The 24,716-nt window shown below is 38.9% G+C and overlaps 1 protein-coding gene across 5 annotated transcripts in view; it reads left to right on the top strand.

The window, feature by feature from the left end:
- Positions 1 to 23,341, top strand: part of LOC131820370 (zinc finger protein 705A-like) — a 36,754-nt gene extending 13,413 nt beyond the window's left edge. For 4 of the 5 annotated variants that reach the window (XM_059155943.1, XM_059155941.1, XM_059155940.1 and 1 more), the window contains exons 2-7: positions 3,538 to 3,623; positions 4,868 to 4,994; positions 5,716 to 5,811; positions 6,089 to 6,156; positions 22,528 to 22,564; positions 23,198 to 23,341. In XM_059155943.1, coding sequence (XP_059011926.1) covers positions 3,612 to 3,623; positions 4,868 to 4,994; positions 5,716 to 5,811; positions 6,089 to 6,156; positions 22,528 to 22,563 — 339 coding nt within the window. In that variant the 5' untranslated portion in view covers positions 3,538 to 3,611 and the 3' untranslated portion in view covers position 22,564; positions 23,198 to 23,341. The remainder of the gene's footprint in view (positions 1 to 3,537; positions 3,624 to 4,867; positions 4,995 to 5,715; positions 5,812 to 6,088; positions 6,157 to 22,527; positions 22,565 to 23,197) is intronic. The other variant, XM_059155944.1, reaches the window with a different exon arrangement.
- The last annotated feature ends 1,375 nt before the right edge of the window (positions 23,342 to 24,716 follow it).

The raw sequence follows: 24,716 nt of genomic DNA, 5'->3' as shown, positions 1-24,716 counted from the left end.
ATTAATTAAAGGGGAAAATTTTTTTGTTTAACTAGTTATTCCTTGTATATGTTTATCTTGACTGAATCCAATGTAAATAGGGTCTGTCTATTGCATTGTAAATCCAATGAAGTTATTAACTATGTCAAAGTGAGTCCAAAAACAAATATATGTCTATTCTTAAAATAAATGAACTTCTGATCTCAGAACTGTGGTGATGGCACACCCAATAACCACAAAGTTTTACAGGTTTTCCATCTACTTAGGTTCCAGGGAGTGCTGAAAACAAATTTCCCCAGTCAGATCCAATCTCCTTTATTTTGCCAGTGAACTTTAACTATTAAAATGACTGTTTAATATGATGGGGGCCATTTGTAATACCACATCTTAGGGTAGATTAGGTGATGGGGATGTGTAATTTCTGTTAATCCATAATTCATAAATCAGAGAGAGAACCTTGCCTTAAGATCCTGCAGGTGGTCTTTCTCCACTAGTCTTGTCAGTAAAGAAAGGAGCAAAGATATAAATGCTTAGTGAAATTAGAAGAGTAATCTCAAGAAAAAAGTAAGGTTCTACTCAAGATAGTGAGATGAGAAGGAAAAACTTAGTAGTTCAGAGGAGGGATCTCTAAAAAATGGCATTTAATCTCAGACTGACACCTAATGAGTATGAAGTGCCATATATATGTAGACATTAAGGTGGAAGTGAAATATAATAATGCTCAGTGGAGAGATAACAGCAGTCCTTATTTGTGTGGTTGTGAAAAGTACTGTCCATGATTAATCCTTGGATATCTGGTGGAACCATTATCTGACTTCAAAGACTAGAAGAGAAGAACTTTTTGTTGTGGAAGAGTTAATGACTTGGTTTTGAAATCTATTTCCTTTTATGTGCCTATAATATACAAAGGTGGAGATTACAACATAGAAATGTAATCCAGGTGTATTTTTATGATTTAGAGATACCAGTGGAAGAAATGGAAGCAAGGGAGTGTACTGAGATTTCCAGGGTAGTTTATTATAAGAGGAGAGAAAGGGGGTACAATTGAACCTTGAGACACTGTTTAGTTGAGGAGGACCTTGCAGAGGACTCAGGAGTGCCTAGAGAGTTTGAAAGGCAGTTAGGAACCTGAACTGTCAGAAAAGCCTAGAAGAAAGAGAGTTCCCAAATGGAGATGATGTGCCAGTGCTGCTTTGGTTCCAAGTAAAAGGCTGAGAAACTCTCAGTGGATTTAATTATGAGGGAATAACTGATCTTAACAAGATTTATTAACGTGGAAATCATAAGTGATTTTTCTAAGTCAAAGTGAGGGAATGTGAAGAAACTAGGTATGTACTGTTTTTCAGGTTCATTTTGAAGGGAAAAGGTCATGTGTCAACAGCTAGATATAAATTGGCTTAGAGGAGGTTTTTCTTAGAGGAATGGAGAGACTAAATGAGTTTAAGGAGGTGAAGGGGGAAATGATGAAGGAGTTACTAGTAAAAAGCAGTTTGGTTTATAATCAGTAACAAACATTTGAGGGAGGAGGAAAGAAACAGACACAATTGGAGAAGTTGGATTTAATTAAGAATAGGGATTACTTTTCAGTGTTTACAAGAGCAGATTTAATTTAAGATTTAATTAGGAATAGAGATTACTTTTCAGTATTTACAAGAGCAGATAATCTGATGGACTGGAAATCAGGAGTAATTGTAGTTTTCTTGCTAGTGACCTGAAATATTTCTTTAAATCATCAGGTCCATCTCTGCAGTAAAAAGTGAAACTATTTTTGAAAACTAAGGGAATAAATAAATAAAATCTTTTAAAAAAAGAAAACTAAGGGGAAAGGTGAGAATCTGTGAGATTAGAAAACTAGAAAGGCACAGGGAATATTAACATATTAATTAAGCATAGCAGAGTGATTGTTAAGTCATAGTGAGATGCCAGATATTTAGCAAAAGCTTTTGGGAGATTTGTGGTGCTGTGATTAGACCAGCTCAATACTTCATTCTGAGCTGTGACAGATGCAGCCAATGGGAAAATGAGATACTGGCATCGTCTAGTTTTGGAGTTTTGATTAGCAGATGTTAGGACTAAGGGACATCAGAATTGTTGGTCTTGGTGTGTATGTTTTGGAATGAGTTAAGTGTATGTTATACTGACCAGTAGAAATTAGATGTGGGAGCTGAATTGGGAAATTGAGGTCACTGAACTATAGGTTCCTATGTAGCTGGAGATCCTGAACATGGGGAGAAATTGTGTGAACAGTCTGAAAGGAGGAGGTTTTGAGGGAGGAGTCTCTGGTCATGGATCTGACTGGAGATATGCAGGTAAAAGTGGTTCTGGTGTCTAATGTCCTTCAAGATGAAATTCATTAGTTATTTGACATTTAGAGACAGGCAGAGCTAATTTCAAATTCTAGCTGTCAATTTTTAGCCGTGTAATTTTGTCCTCTAGTTTTCTGAACCTAGTTAACATCACTCAAATATGTAAGTAATCCACAAAGGGAGGATTATTGTTCAGTATAAAGTACAGTGTGTGTGTCCACATGTATGTAAATCCACTCACAGAGTCTCAATTAATACTAGTAGTTTTTTCCTCTTTCCAGGTCCTCAAAATTAATGGGTTTTAATCATATCTTGTTCTAGACACATTATCAGTATATGTTGCAGTATATTTATTTGTAAATACTGTTTGAGATAGTGCTATAGAGATAACAAATTCTTTCATATGCTTAAAATATGAAATGCAGATATAATCTTGTTGGTTAAAATAACTAGAACTCCATACTTCAAGAAACCAATAAATTATCTTAAAAACTGAAGCTCTTTGCTCTATATTTCATGAGCCTGACCACTCTGTGGGGATTGTTTAGCAGTCCTTAATGTATAGCATTATAACATATGTACTGTGCAAGGGATTGTATGTACTAGACTTACATGATGAAAGCCACTGAACATTTGAGCAAGGGTTGGGTCTTCGAAATGTTCAACCCAACTTTAAAGAGATTCCATAGTTGCTTGTCCATGAGGTATACAGTTGGGTTGAGGCAGTAACACTGCCTGAATGCCACATATGGAGGAGCCAGTGTGACTGAGGGCAGGTGTTGCTTGAGGGAGAGCATGGGGCATTGATGAACTGAGATGGGTGTTGGGAAACAATGCTAGCAGACTTCACCCAAGAGTGATAAAATATGAAATTCCAAAATGGTGTCCTGAGTTACTGTATAAGAATATCCATGTGACAGGAGTCAGGTTCTCCTAAGATTTTGGTGCCAGGGATGTAAATAAGTAGGAACTCTGAATACCAGTTCTAATTAAATGACACCTCTGTGCTTTTGCTATCTCTTTAATAGGGACATTAATATCTTCTTTATGAGCATAATAGCCAAAGACTTCTTATTGTTGATCCTGGGAGAGGGGAGCCCCCCTACCTGTTTGTCCTTGTTTACTCTGCCAGTACATGTGAGTTGGACTACGGCAGGGAGTCAGTACCATATAAAGATTTGCAGATTCAAGATAGGCGTATCTAGGAATATTGGAAAAGATGCATCTCAGTGGGTTCTTTCTCTTTCCTCAGCCTTGTCTGCTTAGTTATTGGACTGTCCCTTGGTGAGAATACACAGGAAGAAAGGGGTAGCTGAGATCTGGACAATGCAAGCACAGGTGAGTAGGACTTGCTCTTTCTCATGCATACCTGTTTTTCTAGAGCAGGAGCAGATTTATCTTCATGGCCTGGATCTTCTTTGTGTCCCCATGAAATATGAGTGTCAGTCACACTTCACCAGTACTCAGGGAGGCTTGTGGGAGTTCAGGGTTTGATCGAGAAATAATCTTATATCCAGTATTACTCTGTTCCATTCCCCCATCCCCTTAAGGGTATCCTTGCAGAATAGTTATTTCTTCTAATCCATTCCATGGCCCCAGCTAAGTGACTCACTCATTAACCAGGTTAGTGTCTGCAGTGGGCTTAGGCCTGTGGTGAGCACAGGTAATAGAAATGGGAACAAGCAGAAGCTTACAGTCCTGTAGTGAGGTAGAGTTTCCTTCAAGTGAGTTCAGTCCATCCAGTGTTTCAGATGCTGCAGAGCAGCATTGAGACTGGAGGTAGGGAGCAAGAGAGCAGTAAGGAATAATTTATTTTTCCCAGTTTTAAACTTACTAAAATTTTTATACAATATGCTTGAGCATTTTAATTTTAACTTAAAGAAAAATTCTCCTTACCACTCCTATTCCCAACAACCCAATTTACCTCTTTATAATTAAACTTTGTTCAAATTTGGAAACTAAGAAATGTCTGGTAAGTATTACTTTCCTAACATGAGCTGTGCATTGAGAGGATTATAATGGAATAAAACCTAGGGGTCTGTAGCATATTTTGCAGGACTGAAAAGATCAAGTTCATTTGAGAGGCTGATGTTATAGGAGGGATAGTGATAAGCAATGCTCAGAGGTGCTCAAGAACATTGAAATGGAGGGGCAGGCTAGGACATTCCTTATGTACTTAGGGCCCCTGGGGTTTTGCTTCTGGACTATATGTCTTAAGTCTTATCATGAACTTGTGTGTTGTGTAGAGATGGGCAAAGCCACACTTGCTTATCCAAGCTGTGTAGGAGCCCCATTCAGTCCTGCAGGAAGTTGGGCAGTGCTGTGTCTTGGGTATTTCTATCACAGCTCAAGAAATAATCATCTATAATGAAGTTACGTTTACAAAGTCTGTTTATTTCTGTGAGTCTGTGTGAAAGACACATGGCAAGGCAGCATAGAGAAACATTTGACTGGGACCCCAGATGGGATTTAAGCTTTCTGTGTATACAGCAACCCATCCTCAGCACCATCATGTCCAGTATACTCCCATGACTCTTGGTAGGGAGGAGCCTGGCTGCATCAAAATGTCTGTGATGTTTTAGGAATTAGTGACCTTCAAGGATATAGCTATAGATTTCACCCAAGAAGAGTGGGCCTTGCTGGACACATCCCAGAGAAAGCTGTACAGAGATGTGATGCTGGAGAACATCAGTCATCTGGTCTCTGTTGGTGAGTCTGTCAAAATTAATGTATTTATTCAGCAAGTATCCAGCTTTCACATATTCCCCCTCTCCTCTCATCCCTCATTCAAGTTCTTTCAAGGTTCTTAAAACTACTTGAATTCAATTTATGTATTTACTTACTTACTTACACATATTTTGTCACCCCAAAAGAATATATAGTTTTCCTGACCCCTCTCTCATGTCTTTCTTGCTTCTGTACCTCCTGTGCCCAGGACTGTGCTGGGAATTCAATGAATATTTTTATGAATGAAAGCACTAAATATTACTAAATAACTACTCTGCTGTCTATACTCAACCAGTAATTAAATATCCATTTGTGAAAATTTTACCTATTATGCATTTCCAAAGAGAAATTAAGTGTTCTGGTGCAGTTTCTGTGTACTTAATATTTTAAAAAATTAGTATCACCCTACTGTGGGAACATATAACTTCTCCTCTGTTGAAAACATTAAAGATTGTTCACTCTATCTTTGTGCTTGGTCCTGCGCATCAACAATAAGAAAATCTACCTGTGTTGGCATAGTGTCAGGATGTTCTTTCTGCTCTGGGGAAGGACTTTGGTATTTTCAGTGTTCAAGGTACTCTTCCCTGAGCTCTCCTCCACTATTCACCTTGTTCTTTCTTGGTATTATGCCTTAGAATTAAAGATTATTCATGTTTCTCTGCCCAGAATCCAAAATCGATATAACTTTTACTCCTGCAAACAGGATATCATCTCTGCAAATCAGATGTGATTTCCCAGTTGGAACAAGGAGTGGAGCTGTGGAGGGAGGGCAGAGGATTTCTCCAGGGCCTGAATCCAGGTGAGCTCCAGGTTTTGTGTGCACAGCACCAGGAAGATCCTGTTATGGGGAGAGCAGGACCAGGGGAATGTCAACAGCAGACATCCTATTTCAATCCTGAAAACACTTCATAATTTTTACTTTCTTGAAAAACATTTCAACTCACTTATATATTCCTTCTTCTCACATTTTCTCCTCTGTAAAGATCAGTATTTGAACGTACACAGGCTTTGTATGTTTTCAACAGTTTTCATCCTCTCATACACACTAGCAGTTCATTTTGTTTACATTATTTTAGACAGGAAAAGTGGCCTTAAGAGACAAGAAGACATCTGCAAAAAGGACCCGTCTAACTGCATGTCAACGGTAAGTTTCAGGGGGGTGAACCCTTCCTCAACAGTAAAATCATGTGAGCCAACAAATTTTAGAACACAGCACAGGACTGTGATTTCACTTGGGCATAAATGCTGTCTCAGCAGAAAGCTTTGGGTGGTTTGAATTTAGGGAGAAAATCAAGATGTTGCTCAAAACCATCACCTGCTTTCTTATAAAAGGACAGCCACATAAACACGGCTCATGCATCTAATCTTTGAAACTATTGAAATCTTTCAAGTAAATTAGGTAGTTCTGCAGTTGAGATGATATGAAAAAGGAAATCTCTTTGTGTTGTAGAAAATCACATGCACGGCATATGTAAATAACAGGGAAGATGTTAACCGGAGATGTCCACTGCATTATCAAAGTCTGAGTCGTGTAGAGAAATGAATTAATGTATATGTGAAATTATTTAACAGCCTCTTCATTTCCTTCAAACAGCTGAGATCTCACATGGGAAAAGATGCCTGTGACTATAATGAATATGGGGAGGTTTTCACTTACAGATCCACAGTGATTCAACAGGTGCTAACTCACATGGGGCAAACCCTGTAAAAAAGTAAGGAAGGTGGGAAGGAGTTCTGCCAGAGTACTAAGCTTTCTATACACAAAAGGACACACACTGGAGAAAAACCCTACAAATGTGAATGTGGGAAATGCTTCATCCAGAGGGATATTTTTTATTCACACCAAAGATTGCACACAGGAGAGAAACTTTATAAATATAAGGACTGTGGGAAAGGATTCCTTTAGAGCACTCCGCTTTATATACACCAGAGAACTCACACTGGAGAGAAACCTTATACATGTAATGGATGTGGGAAACACTTCAGACAAAGCACTAGCTTAAATTCACACCAAAGAACTTTGGTGTGCAAAGTTGGTTTCACAGCAGAGAAACCCTGTGGATGTAATGATTGTGGGGAGGGATTCCCTCAGAGCACTCAGCTTGTATATGCACCAAAGAACACGCACCCGAGAGACGCGCTGTAAGTGCAATGAATGTGGGAAGTACTTCAGCCAAAATGCTAGCTGCCATTCACACAAAAGAAGTCACAAGGTAGAGAAATCCTACATCTGTGATAAACATGGAAAAGGTTTCTATCATCCTGTAGTCAACATAAAAGAAGTGACACTGAAGAGAAACCATAGGAATTCTTTAGTCAAAACTCCAGCTTTAAAAAGTGTGGGAAATTTTACACCAGAGAGGAGCCCTGTATATGAAATGAATGGGTCCAGAATACCCTTTTTAAAATAATCACATAGAATGGAAAAGCCTTTATCAGTCTCTAACCTTAGTTCGCATGAAAGAACTTGTATTATAAATGTAAGGAAGAAAGGGGCCAAAGGGACCCCTGTGGTCTTCATGATCTGCTCTAATAGACACCGAAGGGCTCACATGGGAAGAAATTGTATGTGTACAGTCCCATGCTTTCATAGAGTGCCATCATTTATAATTAACCCTTTAAGGACCATGAGCAGACTCTACAGCAAAGATTACAAACTCTATTGAGACTCCTGAAATTCACACTTCAGAGTCTTCAGGACTTTGCCAAATGACCTATTATAAATAATGTAAGATGAAAATAAAGATTTGTAGATTTGTACTGTGATCCAAGAATATTTAGTGAAGAATTTGTGACAATTGCTAAAACATTAAATTATTTCAATAGATTAGTACTTGAAATCAGTACAGGTTGTTCCTCAAAAGTCTAATAATGTTGTTCAGTTTATATTTTTATGCACCTTTAACCATAATTGCAGAGACTTGAATTCAGTCACAGAATAACCTAAATAAAGTGGAAGGCCATAATTTAAAATAATGTGATTTAAATATTATTATCAGTATTAAAACATATAAATCTGTTCTATAAATTAATACAAACATGGAAGAATAAACATTTGGTTTATAAATAAAGTCCAATGTTAAAATAATACTCTTTTTAAAATGTCCAGCCTGTCCACATTTTCTTATTTGCGTAGCCACAGTCATTCCTATCTAAACAGGTGAGAGGAAAAGAGGGGGGATGGAAAGCCAGGAGACCAGGGCCCCATTGGAGTATGAAAAATATGGGGCAGAGGGTGAAGTGAGTGCAAGTGGGGGAGGAGGCAAGTACGTGGCTCATCTGAGGCACCAGGTAGTTGGAGCAGGGATAGACTGAAGGGAGCATTTGATGACCTTAGGGACTGACAAAAGCAGAAAGGAGGGAAAGGAATAGGAAACAAGTTACTTAATGAGGATGTAGAAGGAGGTATGTGGAGGTGAACTCAAGATCATAGAGAGGCCACACTACTGGAAGCAACTTGAGCAAAGGAAGAACAGGGCTTTGGGACAGGTACTGGTGATCCAGGATGTGCACAGGCCTCAAGAAGAGGGTCCAGGTAGGGAGGTTTAATGTAAGTTAAAGGACAGGATAGGGGAATATGGGGTACACTGAGGGGACATAAGAGTCCAGCTTGAGGCAAGGGGTTGGGACAATGGTAGAGGGTGTGGGTAGAATAAGTCTTTTTCTTCTTTCCAACACTTTTTTAAACCTCCAAAAAGTTATTCCATATAAATTGGAACCTCAGACTGGGTAATTTCGCTAGGCAATATTCTATGTTTGCCCCCACAATTATGTCCCTTGGGGTTACACCTGTATAATTTCCTCTCTTTGCTTCTGTTTTGGACCTTTGGATGTGATGGAATATCATTCTCTTTGTTATACTTCATTATATGTCAATAAGGAATGGGGTTTGCAGATGTCATTAAGGTATCTAATTGGTTAATTATAAGATAATCACAGGAAGTTTTTCCAGAATAAGCATATCCTAAGAGGATCTGTAGTTCAGAAACAGAGAATGTGAGAGATATGTGAAGCCAGAGTCCGTCTGCTGCTGGCCTTGAAAAAGCAAAGGGAGGATAAGCAATAAATGTAATCTCCAGAGGGTGGAGCACATTATTGAGGATGTGATAGGAGGAGGAGGCTTTCTGAGACTACCCTTTGTATGGTTTTGGTTTGGGAACACTTGGTGCACTCCACAATAAAATTAAAGCCAACAAGGGTGAGTGAGAAAAAATTGAAAAACAAATGAGCCTCACTTTATATCAAATAACTACCATAACCATAAAATAAATTCTAGTAATTCTCAACACTGTTTTTATTATATCCACTTAAGTGAAATATAAAAATACTTGTAAATTATCCTTATGCCTACTTGATTTTTTTTTTTTTTGCGTTGGTGTGAATGTAGCAGTTTTTGAAGTTTTTTTGTGTATTGTTTGACTGAGTATGTGATTAAATATATTTAGGTTGTTCAGCCAAAATTTTACCTGGTAATGGAAAATGGAGACACAAATACTGGAAGAAGGAGAAGATAAGTCTTGTTGAATTAGAAATAGACTTAATTAATATGAATTAATGATGTGTGTTCTTGTGCTTCCTGGTCCTGTCCTCTGAAAGGGCCTAGAAGCAAGGACACCTCACTGCAATGACAAATATCACTCAAATGGATTCTAAATTTCATTCTCAATGATAGGAACTAGGCTTCCTTGGAGGAAAGGTTGATTGAGGCAGGAAAATACAAGATTGGTATTGGCTAGGGTAAGTATCTAAGGTATCTTTTGCTAGAAAGTAAGGAAGTATTCACAAAAGGAAAGGTTGACAGGTGAAAAGAAAATGGGGCAGGGCGCCTGGGTGGCTCAGTGGGTTAAAGCCTCTGCCTTCAGCTCAGGTCATGATCCCAGGGTCCTGGGATAGAGGCCCGTGTCAGGCTGCTTCCCTTCCTCTGTCTCTGCCTGCCTCTCTGCCTACTTGTGATCTCTGTCTGTCAAATAAATAAATCTTTAAAAAGAAAAAAAAAATGGGGTAGATCAAAATGGACCCTTATGGCCCATTTGGGACAACCATATTATCAAAATAAAGAATAAAAATAATGGTGGGGCAAGATGGCAGAGGAGTATTTCAACCTGTCCCCTGAATTAAGCTGGATATCTGCCAGGCCACTCTGAACACCCACGAAATCAGCCTATGATATAAGAAGATATATCCAGATCTATACCAACAGAATATCTCTGGCAGTTGGTTTCAAGGTATGAAACAGGGAGCCGTGATTCTGCAGACAGATATTGGAAGATAAACAGAAGGGGGGGTAGCTTCCAGGATCCTGAAACAACAGAGTGCAAAAGCCTCCCTCGCTGAGACTGGGCATAGACTTGCAGACTGGTAGTGGCAGGAAAAGGACTTCAGGGCAGCCCACAAGACTGAAACCTGGAGCTGCAGGGGCACCTGTACAAAATGGGGGCAGATGGAGGTTTTAGTAGCACAGAGGGCAAAGAAATGCCTCGACCTGGAAGTGAGGCTGGGAATGCTGCTGTGAGTCACACAGCCAAGGACACTGGTTTTTAACAGCACAGACAAAAACAGAGGCAGTGTGTCCTGGAGAACAAACTGCGATCTCTGTTATGAGACAAAAGTTTGGTTTATGTCAGTTCTGCTCTGACTCTTGGAAGACATGCAGAAAGCCACCAAAGAAAGACCCCAGAGAACAAAAGCCCCTCAAAACTGGTTTTCACTAAGCCGAACCCCCCACAGGGGGCAGAGCAACTCTACCCAAACAGGGTTGCCTGAGTAACAGGATGACAGACCCCCTCCCCCAGAAGACAGGCAGAAAGATCAAGAGGCCAGCAACCCTTAGGTCCCTATAAAATAGGTGCATTTTGCTTTGGCTGTGGTCAACAGTCTGGGCTCTGTACATTCCCTCAACCACCCCTCAACAGAATAAGTAAGAGGAGGAACACCCAACACAGGAAAAATTTAGACACTGTGACCTCTGCCACAGAACTAATGGGTATGGATATAAGCAAAAGGTTGGAAATAGACTTCAGGGTAACAGTTATGAAGACAATAGCTAGGTTGGAGAATACCATTAATGGCAACATAGATTTTCTAAGGGCAGGGGTGAGAGCTAATCTGGCAGAATTTAAAAATGCTATCAATGAGATTAATCTAATCTAGACACTCTTAACAGCTAGGGTAAATAAGGCACAAGAATGAATTAGTGATCTAGAAGACAAACTGATAGAAAAGAAGGAAAAAGCAGGACCTGGAAGAAACAATTTAGAATCCGTGAAATAAATGATGCCATGAAACTTTCCAATGTCAGAATTATTGGGATCCCTGAGAGGGTGGAGAGAGAGAGAGAGAGAGAAAACTAGAAGATGTATTTGAGCAGATTCTAGCTGACAACTTCCTTAATGTGGGGGATGAAATAAGCATTCATGTCCTAGAGGCAGAATGCCTCCCAAGATCAAGGAGAATAAACCAATCCCCAGGCATGTAATAGTAAAACTTGCAAATCCTAAAGCCAAGGAAAACATCTTAAGGACAGTTAGGGGAAGAGAGGTCTTACCTACAGAGGGAGGAACATCAGAGTAATGGCAGACCTGTTCACAGAGACATGGCAAGCCAGAGAGTGCTAGCAAGACATAGTCAGGGTACTAAATGAGAAGAACATGCAGCGAAGAATACTTTTTCTGGCAAGGCTGTCATTTAGAATGGATGGATACATTAAGAGCTTCCAAGACCAGCAAAAAAATGAAAGAATATGTGATCACTAAGCCAGCTCTGCAGGAAATATTAAGGGAGGGGTGTTCTATAAAAGGAGAAATACCCCAAGAATTATTTAGAACAGAAATTTAGAGATAATCTATAGACACAAGGACCTCACAGACAACATGATGACAATAAAATCATATCTTTAATCACTGTCAACATGAACAGCCTAAAAGCTTCCATAAAATGGCACAGGTTTGCAGATTGGATAAAAAGGACTCATTCATATGCTGTCTATAAGAGGCTCATTTTGAACCTAAAGATACATACAGACCAAAAGTAAAGAGATAGAGAACCATCTTTCATGCCAACAGACTGCAAAAGAAAACTGGGGTATCAATTCTCATATCAGAAATTAGATTTTAAGCTAAAGATTGAAGAGTCTATCCAACAAGAAGATCTAAGAATTGTAAATATCTATGATCCCAACATGGAAATAGCCAACTCCATAAGCCAACTGTTAACCAAAATAAAGAGACGTATTGATAATAACATATTATTTGTAGGAAACCTTAACACTCCACTCTCAGCAGTAGACAGATATCTAAGCAGAAAATCAACAAAGAAGAGCTTTGAATGACACACTGGACCAGGTGGACCTCATAGATATGTGCAGAACATTCCACTCTAAAACAACAGAATACTCATTCTTCTCAAGCACACATGAAACTTTCTCCAGAATAGACCACATACTGGGTCACAAGTCAAATCTCAACTGATATCAAAAGATTGAAATTATTCCCTGCGTATTCTCAGATCACAGTGCTTTGAAACTGGAACTCAATCACAAGAAAAGATTTGGAAGAAACTCTACCGTTTGGAAGCTAAAGACTATCCTGCTCAAGAATGTTTGGGTCAGCCAGGAAGTCAAAGAAGAACTTAAACAATTCATGAAAACCAGTGAGAATGAAAAAACATTGGTCCAAAACATGGGACATGGCAAAAGCAGTCCTAAGGGGGAAATACATAGCCATCCAAGCGTCACTAAAAAAAAAAAAAAATATATATATATATATATATAGAAAAATCATGAATACACAAACTCTCTTTACACCTTAAAGAACTGGAGAATCAACTACAAATAAAGCCTAACCCATGCACAAGAAGGGAATTAATTATGATTAGAGCAGAGATCAATGAATTAGAAACCAGAAATACAGTAGAACACACCTGGTTCTTTGAAAGAAATAAGATCAATAAACCACTGGCCGGACTTATCCAAAAGGAAAGAGAAAGGACCCAAATTAATAAAATTATGAATGAAAGAGGAGAGATCATGACTAAAACCAAGGAAATAGAAACAATAATCAGAAATTACTATTAGCAGCTATATGCCAATAAGTTGAGTAAACCTAGAAGAAACGGATGCATTCCTGGAAACCTATAAACTTCCAGGACTGAAATAGGATGAAATTGACAACCTGAATAGACCAATAATCAGTAACGAGATTGAAGCAGTGATCAAAACCTTCCAAAAAACAGAAGACCGGGACCTGGTGGATTCCCTGGAGGATTCTACCAAACATTCAAAGAAGAAATAATACCTATTCTGCTGAAGCAGTTTCAAAAAATAGAAACAGAAGGAAAGGTTCCAGACTCTTTCTATGAAACGAGTATTACCTTGATCCCTGAACCATGCAAAGACCCCGACAAAAAGGAGAATATGAAACCAATATTCCAGAGGAATATGGATGCCAAAATTCTCAAGATCTTAGCCAATAGGATCCAATAGTACATTAAAAAGGTTATCCACCATGACCAGGTGGGATTCGTCTGGGGATGCAAGGGTGATTCGGCACTTACAAATCAATCAATGTGGTAAAACACATTAAGAAGGGAGAAAAACCTCAACTGATGGAGAAAAAGCATTTGACACAATACAGCATCCTTCCCTGATTAAAACTCTTTAGAGTTTAAGGATAGAGGGAACATTCCTCAATTTCATACAATCCATCTCTGAAAAACTCACAGCCATATCATTCTCAGTTGGGAAAATCTGAGAGCCTTTCCTTTAAGATCAGGAACACAAGGATGCTACTCTTGCCACTATTATTCAACATAGTACAAGAAGTCGTAGCCTTAGCAATCAGACAACAAAAAGAAAAGGTATTCAAACTGGCAAAGAGGTCACAAACACTTTCTCTTCTCAGTTGACATTACATTTGATGTGGAAAACCCAAAAGATACCACCCCTCAAATTACTAGAACTCATAAAGCAATTTAATAATGTGGCAGGATACAAAATCAATGCACAGAAATCAGTTGCTTTCTTAAACGCTAAAAATGAAACTGTAGAAAGAGAAATTAGATAATCAATTTCATTTACAATAGCACCAAAAGCCATAAGATACCTTGGAATAAACCTAACCAAAGAGATAAAGGATCTATACTCTGGGAACTACAGAACACTCATGAAAGAAATTGAAGAAGACACAAAATGATGGAAAAACATTCCATGCTCATGGATTGAAAGAATAAACATTGTTAAAATGTCTGTATTGCCCAGAGAAATCTATACTTTCAGTGTCATCCTGATCAAAACACCTATGACATTTTTCAAAGTTGGGAGAAAACAATCCTAAAATTTGTATGAAACCAGAAAAGACCCTGAATCACCAAGGAAATGTTGAAAAAAACAAAGCTGGGGACATAATGTTGCCTCATGTCAAGCTATCTCACAAAGCTGTGATCGACAAGACAGAATGGTACTGACACAAAAACAGACACATGGACCAGAACAAACTAGAGAGCCTAGATATGGACCCTCAACTCTATGGCCAAATAATCTTCAACAAAGCAGGAAAAAATATCCAATGTAAAAAAGACAGTCTCTTCAATAAATGGTGTTGGGAAAATTGGACAGCTATGTATAGAAGAATGAAGCTTGACCATTCTATTACATCATACACAAAGATAAACTCAAAATGGATGAAAGACTTCAATGTGGACAAGAATCCCATCAAAATCCTAGAGGAGAATGTAGGCAGTAACCTCTTCAACATTGGCCACAGCAACTTCTTTCAAGACATGTCTCCAAAAGCAAGGGAAACAAAAGCAAAAATGAACTTTTGGGGCATCATCAAAATAAAAAGCTTCTGCACAGCAAAAGAAACAATCAACAAAATTAAGTGGCAGCCCACGGAATGGGAGAAGATATTTGCAAATGAAACTACAGACAAAGGGCTGATATCCAAGATCTATAAAGGACTTCTCAAACTCAACACCCAAAAACAAGTCAAAAAATGGGCAGAAGACATGAACAGACACTTCTCCAAAGATGACATACAAATGGCTAGCAAACACATGAAAAAATGTCTATCATCATTAGCCATCAGGGAAATTCAAAGCAGAACCACATTGAGAATGTGCTATGGTGAGTGCTGTGAAGTGTGTAAACCTGGCGATTGACAGACCTATACCCCTGGGGCTAATAATACATTATATGTTTATTAAAAATTAGAAAACAAACAACACATTGAGATACCACCCTACAGCAGCTAGAATGGCCAAAATTGACAACATAAGAAACAACAAATGTTAGGCTGTGGAGAAAGGGGAACCAACCCTCTTACACTGTTGGTGAGAGCTCAAGTTGGTACAGTCACTTTGGAAAACATACAGATGTAGTGAAAAGAAGGGCCACATGCACCCCAGTGTTCATTGCAGCAGTGTCCCCACAACAGCCAAACTATGGAAAGAGCTGAAATGCCCTTCAGCAGACAACTGGATAAAGAAGAGGTGGTCCATAAATACAATAGAATATCACTCAGCTATCAGAAAGGATGAATACCCAGCTTCTGCATCAACATGGATGGGACTGGAGGAGATTATGCTAAGTGAAGTAAGTCAGGCAGAGAGATTCAGTTATCATATGGTTTCACTTATTTGTGGAACATAAGGAATAGCATGGAGGACATTAGGAGAAGGAAGTGAAAAATGAAGGGAGGGAAACTGGAGGGGGAGATTAACCATGAAATACTGAAATACTGAGAAACAAATTGAGGATTTTTCAGTGGTGTGGGGGGATGTGTTAGCCTGGTGATGGGTATTAAGGAGGACACCTATTGCATGGAACGTTGGATGTTATACCCAAAAAATGAATCATGGAATGCTACATCAAAAACTGATGATGTGGGGCACCTGGGTGGCTCAGTGGGTTAACCTCTGCCTTCAGCTCAGGTCATGATCCCAGGGTCTTGGGATGGAGCCCTGAGACAGGTTCTCTGCTCAGCGGGGAGCCTGCTTCCCCCTCTCTCTCTCTGCCTGCCTCTCTGCCTACTTGTGATCTCTGTCTGTCAAATAAATAAATAAAATCTTTAAAAAAAAACAAAAACTGATGATGTACTGTATGGTAACTAACATAAAATAAAAAAGGATAAAAAGATTAGCATATTCATAAACATACATACCTCTTTATGTGGAGAGCAATGAAACACTCTTTATAGTAGAAATCAACTAAAAGCAGAGGGAATGGTAGGATAAACATCACCACTTGAAACCACCATAGTGAAAGGTTTATGTTAGGTAAATGCTTTAAGCATTTAATTGAAGTTTTTGCCCTCCATGAAGAAATTAACATCATAAAGAAAAAATATTGACATCCTGCAGCTCGTGGTGTAAATTACTGAGAAAGACCAAACATCACTATGTAGTGTTCCTAAAAAATGGAAGTGGAGGGAAAAAAAAAAAGAATGATGTTAATACATGAACTAAATCTCACAATAAGAACACAGAAGGAAATACCATTTTGGGGAATTGTGGTAAACAACTGACTCAAACTCTACAAAAATGGCAATTTCATGGAAGACAAAACTGAAACATGTTCTAGAACCCCAAAAAGTATCAAAATAAGACAGCTAAAAGCAATGTATGATCCAGAATAGGATCCTAGAGAGTGAAAAATTAATAGCATCAAAAAGAATAAAATACTGAAAATACATTTAAACATAGATCTGTACTCTGAAAACGACAAAATATTTTGAAAGAAATATACCATAAAAAAGTACTTGTGGAATGAAAGTGATTATGGATTTGAAAACTTAATATTAGATGGCAGTAATCCCAGTGTGACCTGCAGATTCGGTATAATCTGTATCACAAGTCCAGCTGACCATAAAATGTATGTGGAAGTGCAAGGACCCAGAATAAACAAAACAACCTTGAAAGGAAAAATTAAATTGAGTACTCACATGTCTCACTTTCAGATCTTACCATAAAGTACATCAATCATGACTGAGGTACTGGAATAAGAATAGATTTCTGGGTAAGTGAACTAGAATTGAGAGTTCAGAAATAAATCCTCAAAGTCCATTTAATTTTGGTAAGGGTGCCAAGAATGTTCAGTAGGAGATACAGTAGTTATTTTAACAAATGGTCCTGGAGCAACTGGGCATCCACATATGAAGAAAAAAAATTGTACCCCTATGTAACATATTTTTAAAACCCTCAAATGGGTAAAATAGCTAAATATAAAAGCTAACATCACAAAACTCTTAGAAGAAAACAAAGACACAAATATTTGTATTCTTGAGGGTGCCTGGCTGGCTCTGTCAGAATGGAGTGTGACTTAATCTTGGTGTCATGAGTTCAAGTTTCATGTTGGATGTAGAGATTAATTTAAAGATAGATAGATAGATAGATAGATAGATATAGATATTTGTTTGTTCTTGGATTTGGCAATGCCATAAGCACATGCAACCAAAGAAAAAAATTAATAAATTGGGTTCATTACAGTGAAATGTTTGTGCTTCAAAGGACACTAACAAGGTTGAAAGAATTCCTACATAATGGAAGAAAATAATTGCAAATTAAAGATCTGAAGAGAGCATAGTATCTGGAATGCATAAAGAATTCTTACAACTCAAAAATTGTTGGAATAATCCAAAATTAAAAACAGGCAAAAAACTTGCATGGATCATTTTCCAATGTAAAAGTGACCAGTAAGAATACAAAAAAGATGCTCAGAATCGATATTCATTAGGGAAATGCAAATCAGAACTACAGTGAGATACCTTCACGCTGCCACTGGGATGGCTGATACAAGACAGATGGTAGGCGAATGAGAGGACGTGGAAAAACTGGAGCTCTAACGCACTCCAGGTAGGAATGTAAAATGGTGCAGCTGATTTGGAAAGCAGCCTGGCAGTCCCTCAAAAAGATAAAAGTTACCATATACTCAGCAATTCATTTTCTACTGACATATCCATAATTGAGAGTACATTCACACAAAAATATATATGTAAGTGTTCTTAGTAGGTTAATAGAGCCAAAAAGTGGAAACAACCTAAATGTCTATAAATTGATGAATGAATAAGCAAAATGTGCCATGTTCGTACAACAGAATGTTCCTCAGTCATTAAAACAAGAGTGAAATGTTGAGGGACACCTGGGTGGCTTAGTTGGTTAAGCGTCTGCCTTTAGCTCAGGTCATGATCTCAGGGTCCTGGGATCAAGCCCTGGGTCAGGCTCCCTGCTCTGTGGGAGCCTGCTTCGCTCTCTCCCTCTGACTACTGCACCTCTGCTTGTGCTCTCTCACTCCCAAGTAATATTTTAAAAAATATGAAATGCTGAGTATGTGTTCCTATACTGATAAAGATTGAAAGCGTTGTATTAAGTGAAAGAGGCCAGACACAAAACATGCGTATCATGTAGTTCAGTTCATACGAAATGTCTACATAGGTCCATGGAGACGGAGTGGCTGCCAGGGACTGGGAGGAGGGGGGGAGTAGTGAATGACTGTGAATGTGCACAGGATTTCTTGGCAGATGATAAAAATGTTCTGTAATTAGTGATGGTGCTAACAGAGCCTTGTGAATATACTAAAAAAAAAAAAAAAGTCACAGTTTAAAGGGTGAATTTTATGGAATGTGAATTGTATCTCAATTGAAAAAGATGACACCAGCTAAAAAACCAGACTCCTGGTGTGACGTGTGCCCTGTGATCAAAGGAGAAATGAACTTGGAGCTGGGAGAGCTCCGCATGATACAGAATGTTCCCGTGGCTGCAGACAAAAGCAGTGGAGCCCTCAGCTTGCCCATGGATTTGGGGCCCAGGAACATCAAGGCAGCAATGTTGGCCCTTCTGCATCCATCCTGGCCCTCCTAATTTTAGGAGTTTGTTTCAGGGGTTCCCTGAAGAGTTACTTCTCTCATTCTTGAAATCTTTATTTCTGACTTTCCTCTAGATGCTCCTCTTCACAAATGAGAGAAATGAGTAAAATAGGTGGCGATCCCGAACAACTCTCCTTGTCCTGTTTCCTTTAATTGTTGGCCAGAAGGGGAACAGAGCACCAGACAGGAAGGTCGTAATACCATGATGTGTGGCATTTGGGTGGAAAATGTTTAAAACAGTGGCATCTTTTATGTGATTTGCTACAAAATATAGAAGCAGTCATGACAGACACACCTTTTGGCTGCTTTCTTTTGGAAGGTGCACGTCAAATTCTGCAGAAATATAATATGGATGCAAGCAGAGTCTAACAGTGCAACAGAAACGTGACTCACTGGTCCATCTGTCACCTCCACCGTGGGCAGCTGCTTTGAGGTTCCTTTGTTTGGCTCTCTGAGAACCCCATCCCAGACTCCATGAGTGCATTTGGAATTGCCCCTGACTTGAGATTAGGCAGGAAATGTAACAGAGGACTGAGGATGGGGAGTGAAGACCCGTGAGAGGAGCCACAGCCCCAGAAGAGCCCAGTTTCCTCTTTGCCGACACTGGTGCCCTTGTATGCCTCCGTGGATGGGGATCTGAGGGCCAGACCCAACCACAAATGCCTTTTCTTTGCTCCTGGCACTCCAGGGCTCCAACTAGTCATGGCAGATTCTCTTCCTTGTTCCATGTGTTTGTGCTGCTACTCACACACACGTCCACAGCCAGCAGTGTAGCTGGACTCCACAGCAGCTGGCAGCCGATGTACCAGTCCTCACTTAGACTTCCAGCTCAGCCCATTGTGGACTGTGAAATTGCGTTTAAACTTAACTGAGAAAAAATTAAAAAATTAAAAAATTTTAAACGAGAGGAAAAAAAAGAAGAAGTAGTTACTGATTTAACGGCCTACAGAGAGATGCCCAAACAGGGTTGGGTGTTTCCACAGGGTACAAGTTTGTTTAGGAAGATGCTGCCTTCCAAAGTGGTAGTAAGTTTGCAAAACTCTGAAATAAACCTATGACTAGATGAAAAAAAAAAAAAAAAAACCTTAGGTTCAGGTTTGTAAAAATATCCATGCCTCTATATACATGTGTATGTTCATACTATGAGTGATTTCCCACTAAAGACTATCGGGAACATGCCTGCAATTGAATAGAAATTGGATTCATTATTCCTTTAATCTAGAGACAAGTTTCAAAATGGAACTTTGGAATATTTCATTAAAGGACCTTATTTTCACTTGTGTTAGTTGATTTGGGGAGCGAGTTAAAAGAAGCAGTGATTTGATCTAGATTACTTGCTGTCAGAAATCAGAGATAATTGGGGGTGCCTGCGTGGCTCAGTGGGTTAAAGCCTCTGCCTTCGGCTCAGGTCATGGTCCCAGAGTCCTGGGATCTAGTCCCGCATTGGGCTCTCTGCTCCATGGGGAGCCTGCTTCCCCCCGCCCCCGCCTGCCTCTCTGCCTACTTGTGATCTCTGTCAAATAAATAAGTAAAATCTTTGAAAAAAAAAATGTGGCCTTAAAAAAAAAAATCCTGATATGTTGACTTAAAAAAAAAAAAGAAAGAAAGCAAGCAGAGATAATTGTTTAATTGGTATCTAATGAAATCTCTTTGTGGAGGAATGAATAGAATAAGACCGCAGCTGTAATCGGTGAAGAAACAGTCTTACATAGGCTGGGAGCTGGGAGAGGGATGTGGTTGGTATTTTGAGGCTTGGGTGATGTTCATATTTTGTCTGTGTCCAGACATCATAACTGGGTGGATTTGTGTTTCTCCTGATGATGATGGTCCTGTAACAGCCTTAAATAATGTCAGTGTTCTTTGCAATTGCTTATGTTCACCAGGAGCACACCAAGACCTAGCAGACGATACCAGGCCAGATTTTTATGGATGACATGGTTTGCTTTTTTCTTCCTCATAGAAGGAAGAGATATAGAGGCAGAGGTGAGCTGGAGCATTCAGCGTACTTGTTCTGGACTCCAGGTCTATAAAAACAGAACTGGAAGAAAACCTGACAGAAAATAATGGAGCTGTCTGCGCCTGATTGTAGGAGGAAGGGAGCTAGGCTTGGGGTTGCAGCACCTTACGCAGAGGGACAAGCTGGTGTCCAGGCAGCCAGTGGATGACCCTTCCCTAGTGTCTCCTAAAGTTGGTCCCTCACCCTCTCTTGCATCAAGAACAGGTGTCAGCTTGTTCCCTAACCTCTAGCTCTACTCTACCTACTCTCTTTGCACACAGCTCCGTCCCAGAAACTGCTTAAAATGCCAGCCCTGTAGGATTTAAGGCTGGGAAGTGTTGAGACTCCTCACTGCCAGATGCCAACTTGGAGAGGGTGAGAAGTCCAAAGACTGAGCAGTGATCCACACTTAAGTGTCACAGTGGCTCCTCTATGTCACATTTGAGAATATGCCAAATAATAAGTGAATTGATAAAAAATAAAGATTTCTTTCATGAAAATAATTTTGTATGGAACATTCATGACAATGAAAAGTAGTTGAAATAAAAACTAAAAACCTTGGCTTTGATTCTGAAAATCAATGTGTAAACTACACAATTAAATGACACTGCACCCTGGCCCCAACTGGGGAGGGCCCATGAGCAAATGTGTTTGGGAGCACATTCACGAAACATACTTGGTGTGCTAAGCTGACTCAGGGGTCGCTCTTCTCTGAGCTAAGTGGGCTGAGTCTCCTAGAGAAAAGTTGTCTCAAGGGTCTACATTTGTCTTCATGAAGCTACTTTTTCCCCTGCTCGGAGGGGTGTCAATGGTAATCTTCTTCTTAAGACAAACCTTCTTTGTGTTTCCTAGACTTCTCTAGCTTTTTGATTCAGAAGAATAACAAGAAAGATACAAATAATTATTAAATTCTATTGAATGATTCTTATAGCATAATACAGGAACATGATGGTATTTTGTTATTGTCACTATTAAGTAGGAATTATTGTATTTTTAGATATATGTTTAAGGTTGATTTTAGAAATCTGTTAAATCTTGTTTTTTAGAGAACTGGGGTAGTGGAAAAATATAAATCTCTCCCAATTTATGTGTGTTGTTTATTGTTGATTCATGTGATAAGATGTGGACTCTTATGTTTCAAGCGTAAAGAATAATACCTATTTTAAACACTATCTTAGGGTCTGTTACTGGCCGCATTTCACTACAGAACTGTGAATGTTTAGGGAAACTTTTCCAAAACAATTAAAGTTGAATAATTGCAATTATTATGAAACTTGAAATCAGTAGTATAAACACATATATATTTTTACAGCATAGGCCAGATGTTGATTAAAATAGTCTAGTGGATAGTAACTTGAATATTCAAATAAAGTACTCTTTACCAGAAAATGATATACTTACAGTATGCCATAATGGGGACCACTTAACATTTCAAATGACAACATTAACCAGTATTAGGAATTCTTCATAAATATAAGGTGAATAATAATGATCTTATTATGTGGAAAATGAAAGGACATTATAACTTCCAGATAATTCCATTTTTTTTTGAAAATACAGAGTTTTTAAAAAAGTTAATCAGCACAGAGGATTTTTAGGGCACTTAAAATAATCTGAATGATGTGTTGTAATGATGGATTTATGTCATTAAATATTTGTCCAGACCCACAGAACGTACAACAGCAAGAGTGAACCTTGAGGTAAGCTGTGGGCTGTGGGAGGTAATGACATGTCAGTGCAGGTGCACCTGCTCTTCTGGTGAGAGATGCTAATAGTGGGGGAGGGTGCGCATGTGCACAGGCAGGCAGGAGATGGGAGATCTCTGTTTCCCAGCAATTCTGTTGTAAACCTGAAACTGCTCTAAACAAATACTTAAAAAAAAGTGAACCAGAAAATGCCAACACTTTAAAAAACATGACTTTCTTTGTTGGCCAAACAATACCTCACGTAACTTCTATATAAATATTTCTGAGAAACTTAGAAAACATTCTGTTAAAGTTTTATTGGCATTGTGTGTTATATTACACTAACATAAATTAGTAATGTAGAATATATTAATAGTACTTAATAATTTTACATTAATGGAGTACAATTATTTTTAGTAATTGCTGAATAATTCAGTAGAAATTGTATAAGCACAGATTATATAGTGTTACTGAAATAGATATGTTTACCATTAGAAATTTCATTATAATATTTTTAGTAATTGCTAGATCATTAATATTGCTGTGATTATATTTATTATTCCAATTCACCCTTCCATTTTAATATTAAATGTTGTTATAGTTTAATTCTATCGGAATCTTCTCATTGGTCTTTCTTTTGAATTTCAGACATGATAGTGGTCAGCCTGTCATTGAATCCTGCTGTTCTGAAATCTGAGGTTTCCCACTGCCTGGTTGCTGCAGGAAGAAATGTAACTTTGTTTTACCTCAGTCATATTTGATTTCTAATATTTTAATTAAAAGTTTTTTAAATGTGAAAATCCCTAAGAATATTCTTGTCCTAAATGCAGTGCAAATTGCTATGGATTGACTACAGGTCTTGTTTAATCCAGAGATGATTTTCAGAACTCTTCCATACACATGTAGTCACAAACAACCAAATGGTGGCCTTTCTCTGGGCTGTCATTTTCCCGAAGGAACAGCTGTGCAAATGATCTTCAGGAACTAACAGACTGAGTAAGGGATGCGTTTGCATTTTAAATGTAGTGCTGATACAGATCACCCAGAGATTGCTTTCCTCCATGGAAAAGACTAGAAACTAGGTGATTTTGCTCCTTGCCGTAGTTCAAGCTAAAATACTAAACTAGGACCGGGCTGAGTACAGTGATGAGGAGGGCCACTGAGCGGTGGGTGAGGGAAACTCATGTACTCGAATGGCTTTTTCTGAGTCGGTAACCGCAGAACCAGTTTTGGAGACAGCCCTGCATGTCAGTCAGCCTCTTACACATTTAAATTTTAAAAATCTCCAGGTCTTACACATGTCTTGCAGAGGAGATTCTCAAAGGATCTGAGGACCTGTATTCTTACTGTGGAGGTTTTGTCTGTGCAACTATATAGTGTGAGGTAATAGGATAGTAAAAAAAAAGTTGGTTCTTGTGTGTCATCGTCACAGAGCTAGTGACAGAGATGTCACAGATGCACACTAATGAACTTACAATAAGAATACAGACAGTCTGTGAGGTAAGTATTCTTAACCCATCATTGCTGAGTTCCCAGACCAGTTAGTGCCTTCGAGGGAGCCTCCCTGCCTGTCCTCCCACAGCCTTAGCAGAGAGGCTAAGGGAAAATTGGCCGGGCTGCTGGGAAGAGGGGACGAGCTCCTCTCAGGAGGGTTCCGCAGGTGGCCGCAACCCTGAAGCGAGTCAGTCTGCTTGGACCTTTTTTTAGTAAACTTATCACATTTTACAGAGATGTTTAAAGCAGCAACAACTCTTAAGGATGGTTTCCATTTCCTGTGGACAGCTCCCCGTAACAAGCAGAAACCTAGAAACCAGGCGCCTCATACAAGTTCATTGTGTGATAGTCTCTGGGAAGAGAGAGACTGTTTTATTGCTGTTACATAAGCAACTGCCTCTAAAACTTTTAATATGGTATGTGGCAAATTGGGAAAATGTTTTTCTTTGAAATTCTTTTATTTATTATTTTTTTCTGGAGGTGGAATGACTAGATTTAACTTTTTGTGTGACCATGCCCTTCTCTGAATGTGACAAAAAATAACTCTAGAAAGAAAACCCCTGAGTGGTGACAGTCACCTACAAGATGGAAGGCTAGGAGGTCCCAGTGCCCATTTCTCCCACAAAAACAACAAATAGACAACTACAAACTGGCAAAAGTAGCTCTGAGAAAG

The sequence above is a fragment of the Mustela lutreola genome, chromosome 18 (assembly GCF_030435805.1).
Source record: "Mustela lutreola isolate mMusLut2 chromosome 18, mMusLut2.pri, whole genome shotgun sequence".
NCBI lineage: Eukaryota > Metazoa > Chordata > Mammalia > Carnivora > Mustelidae > Mustela > Mustela lutreola.
Note: the sequence above shows the minus strand (reverse complement) of the source record. Positions and strands in the feature narration are given on the sequence as shown.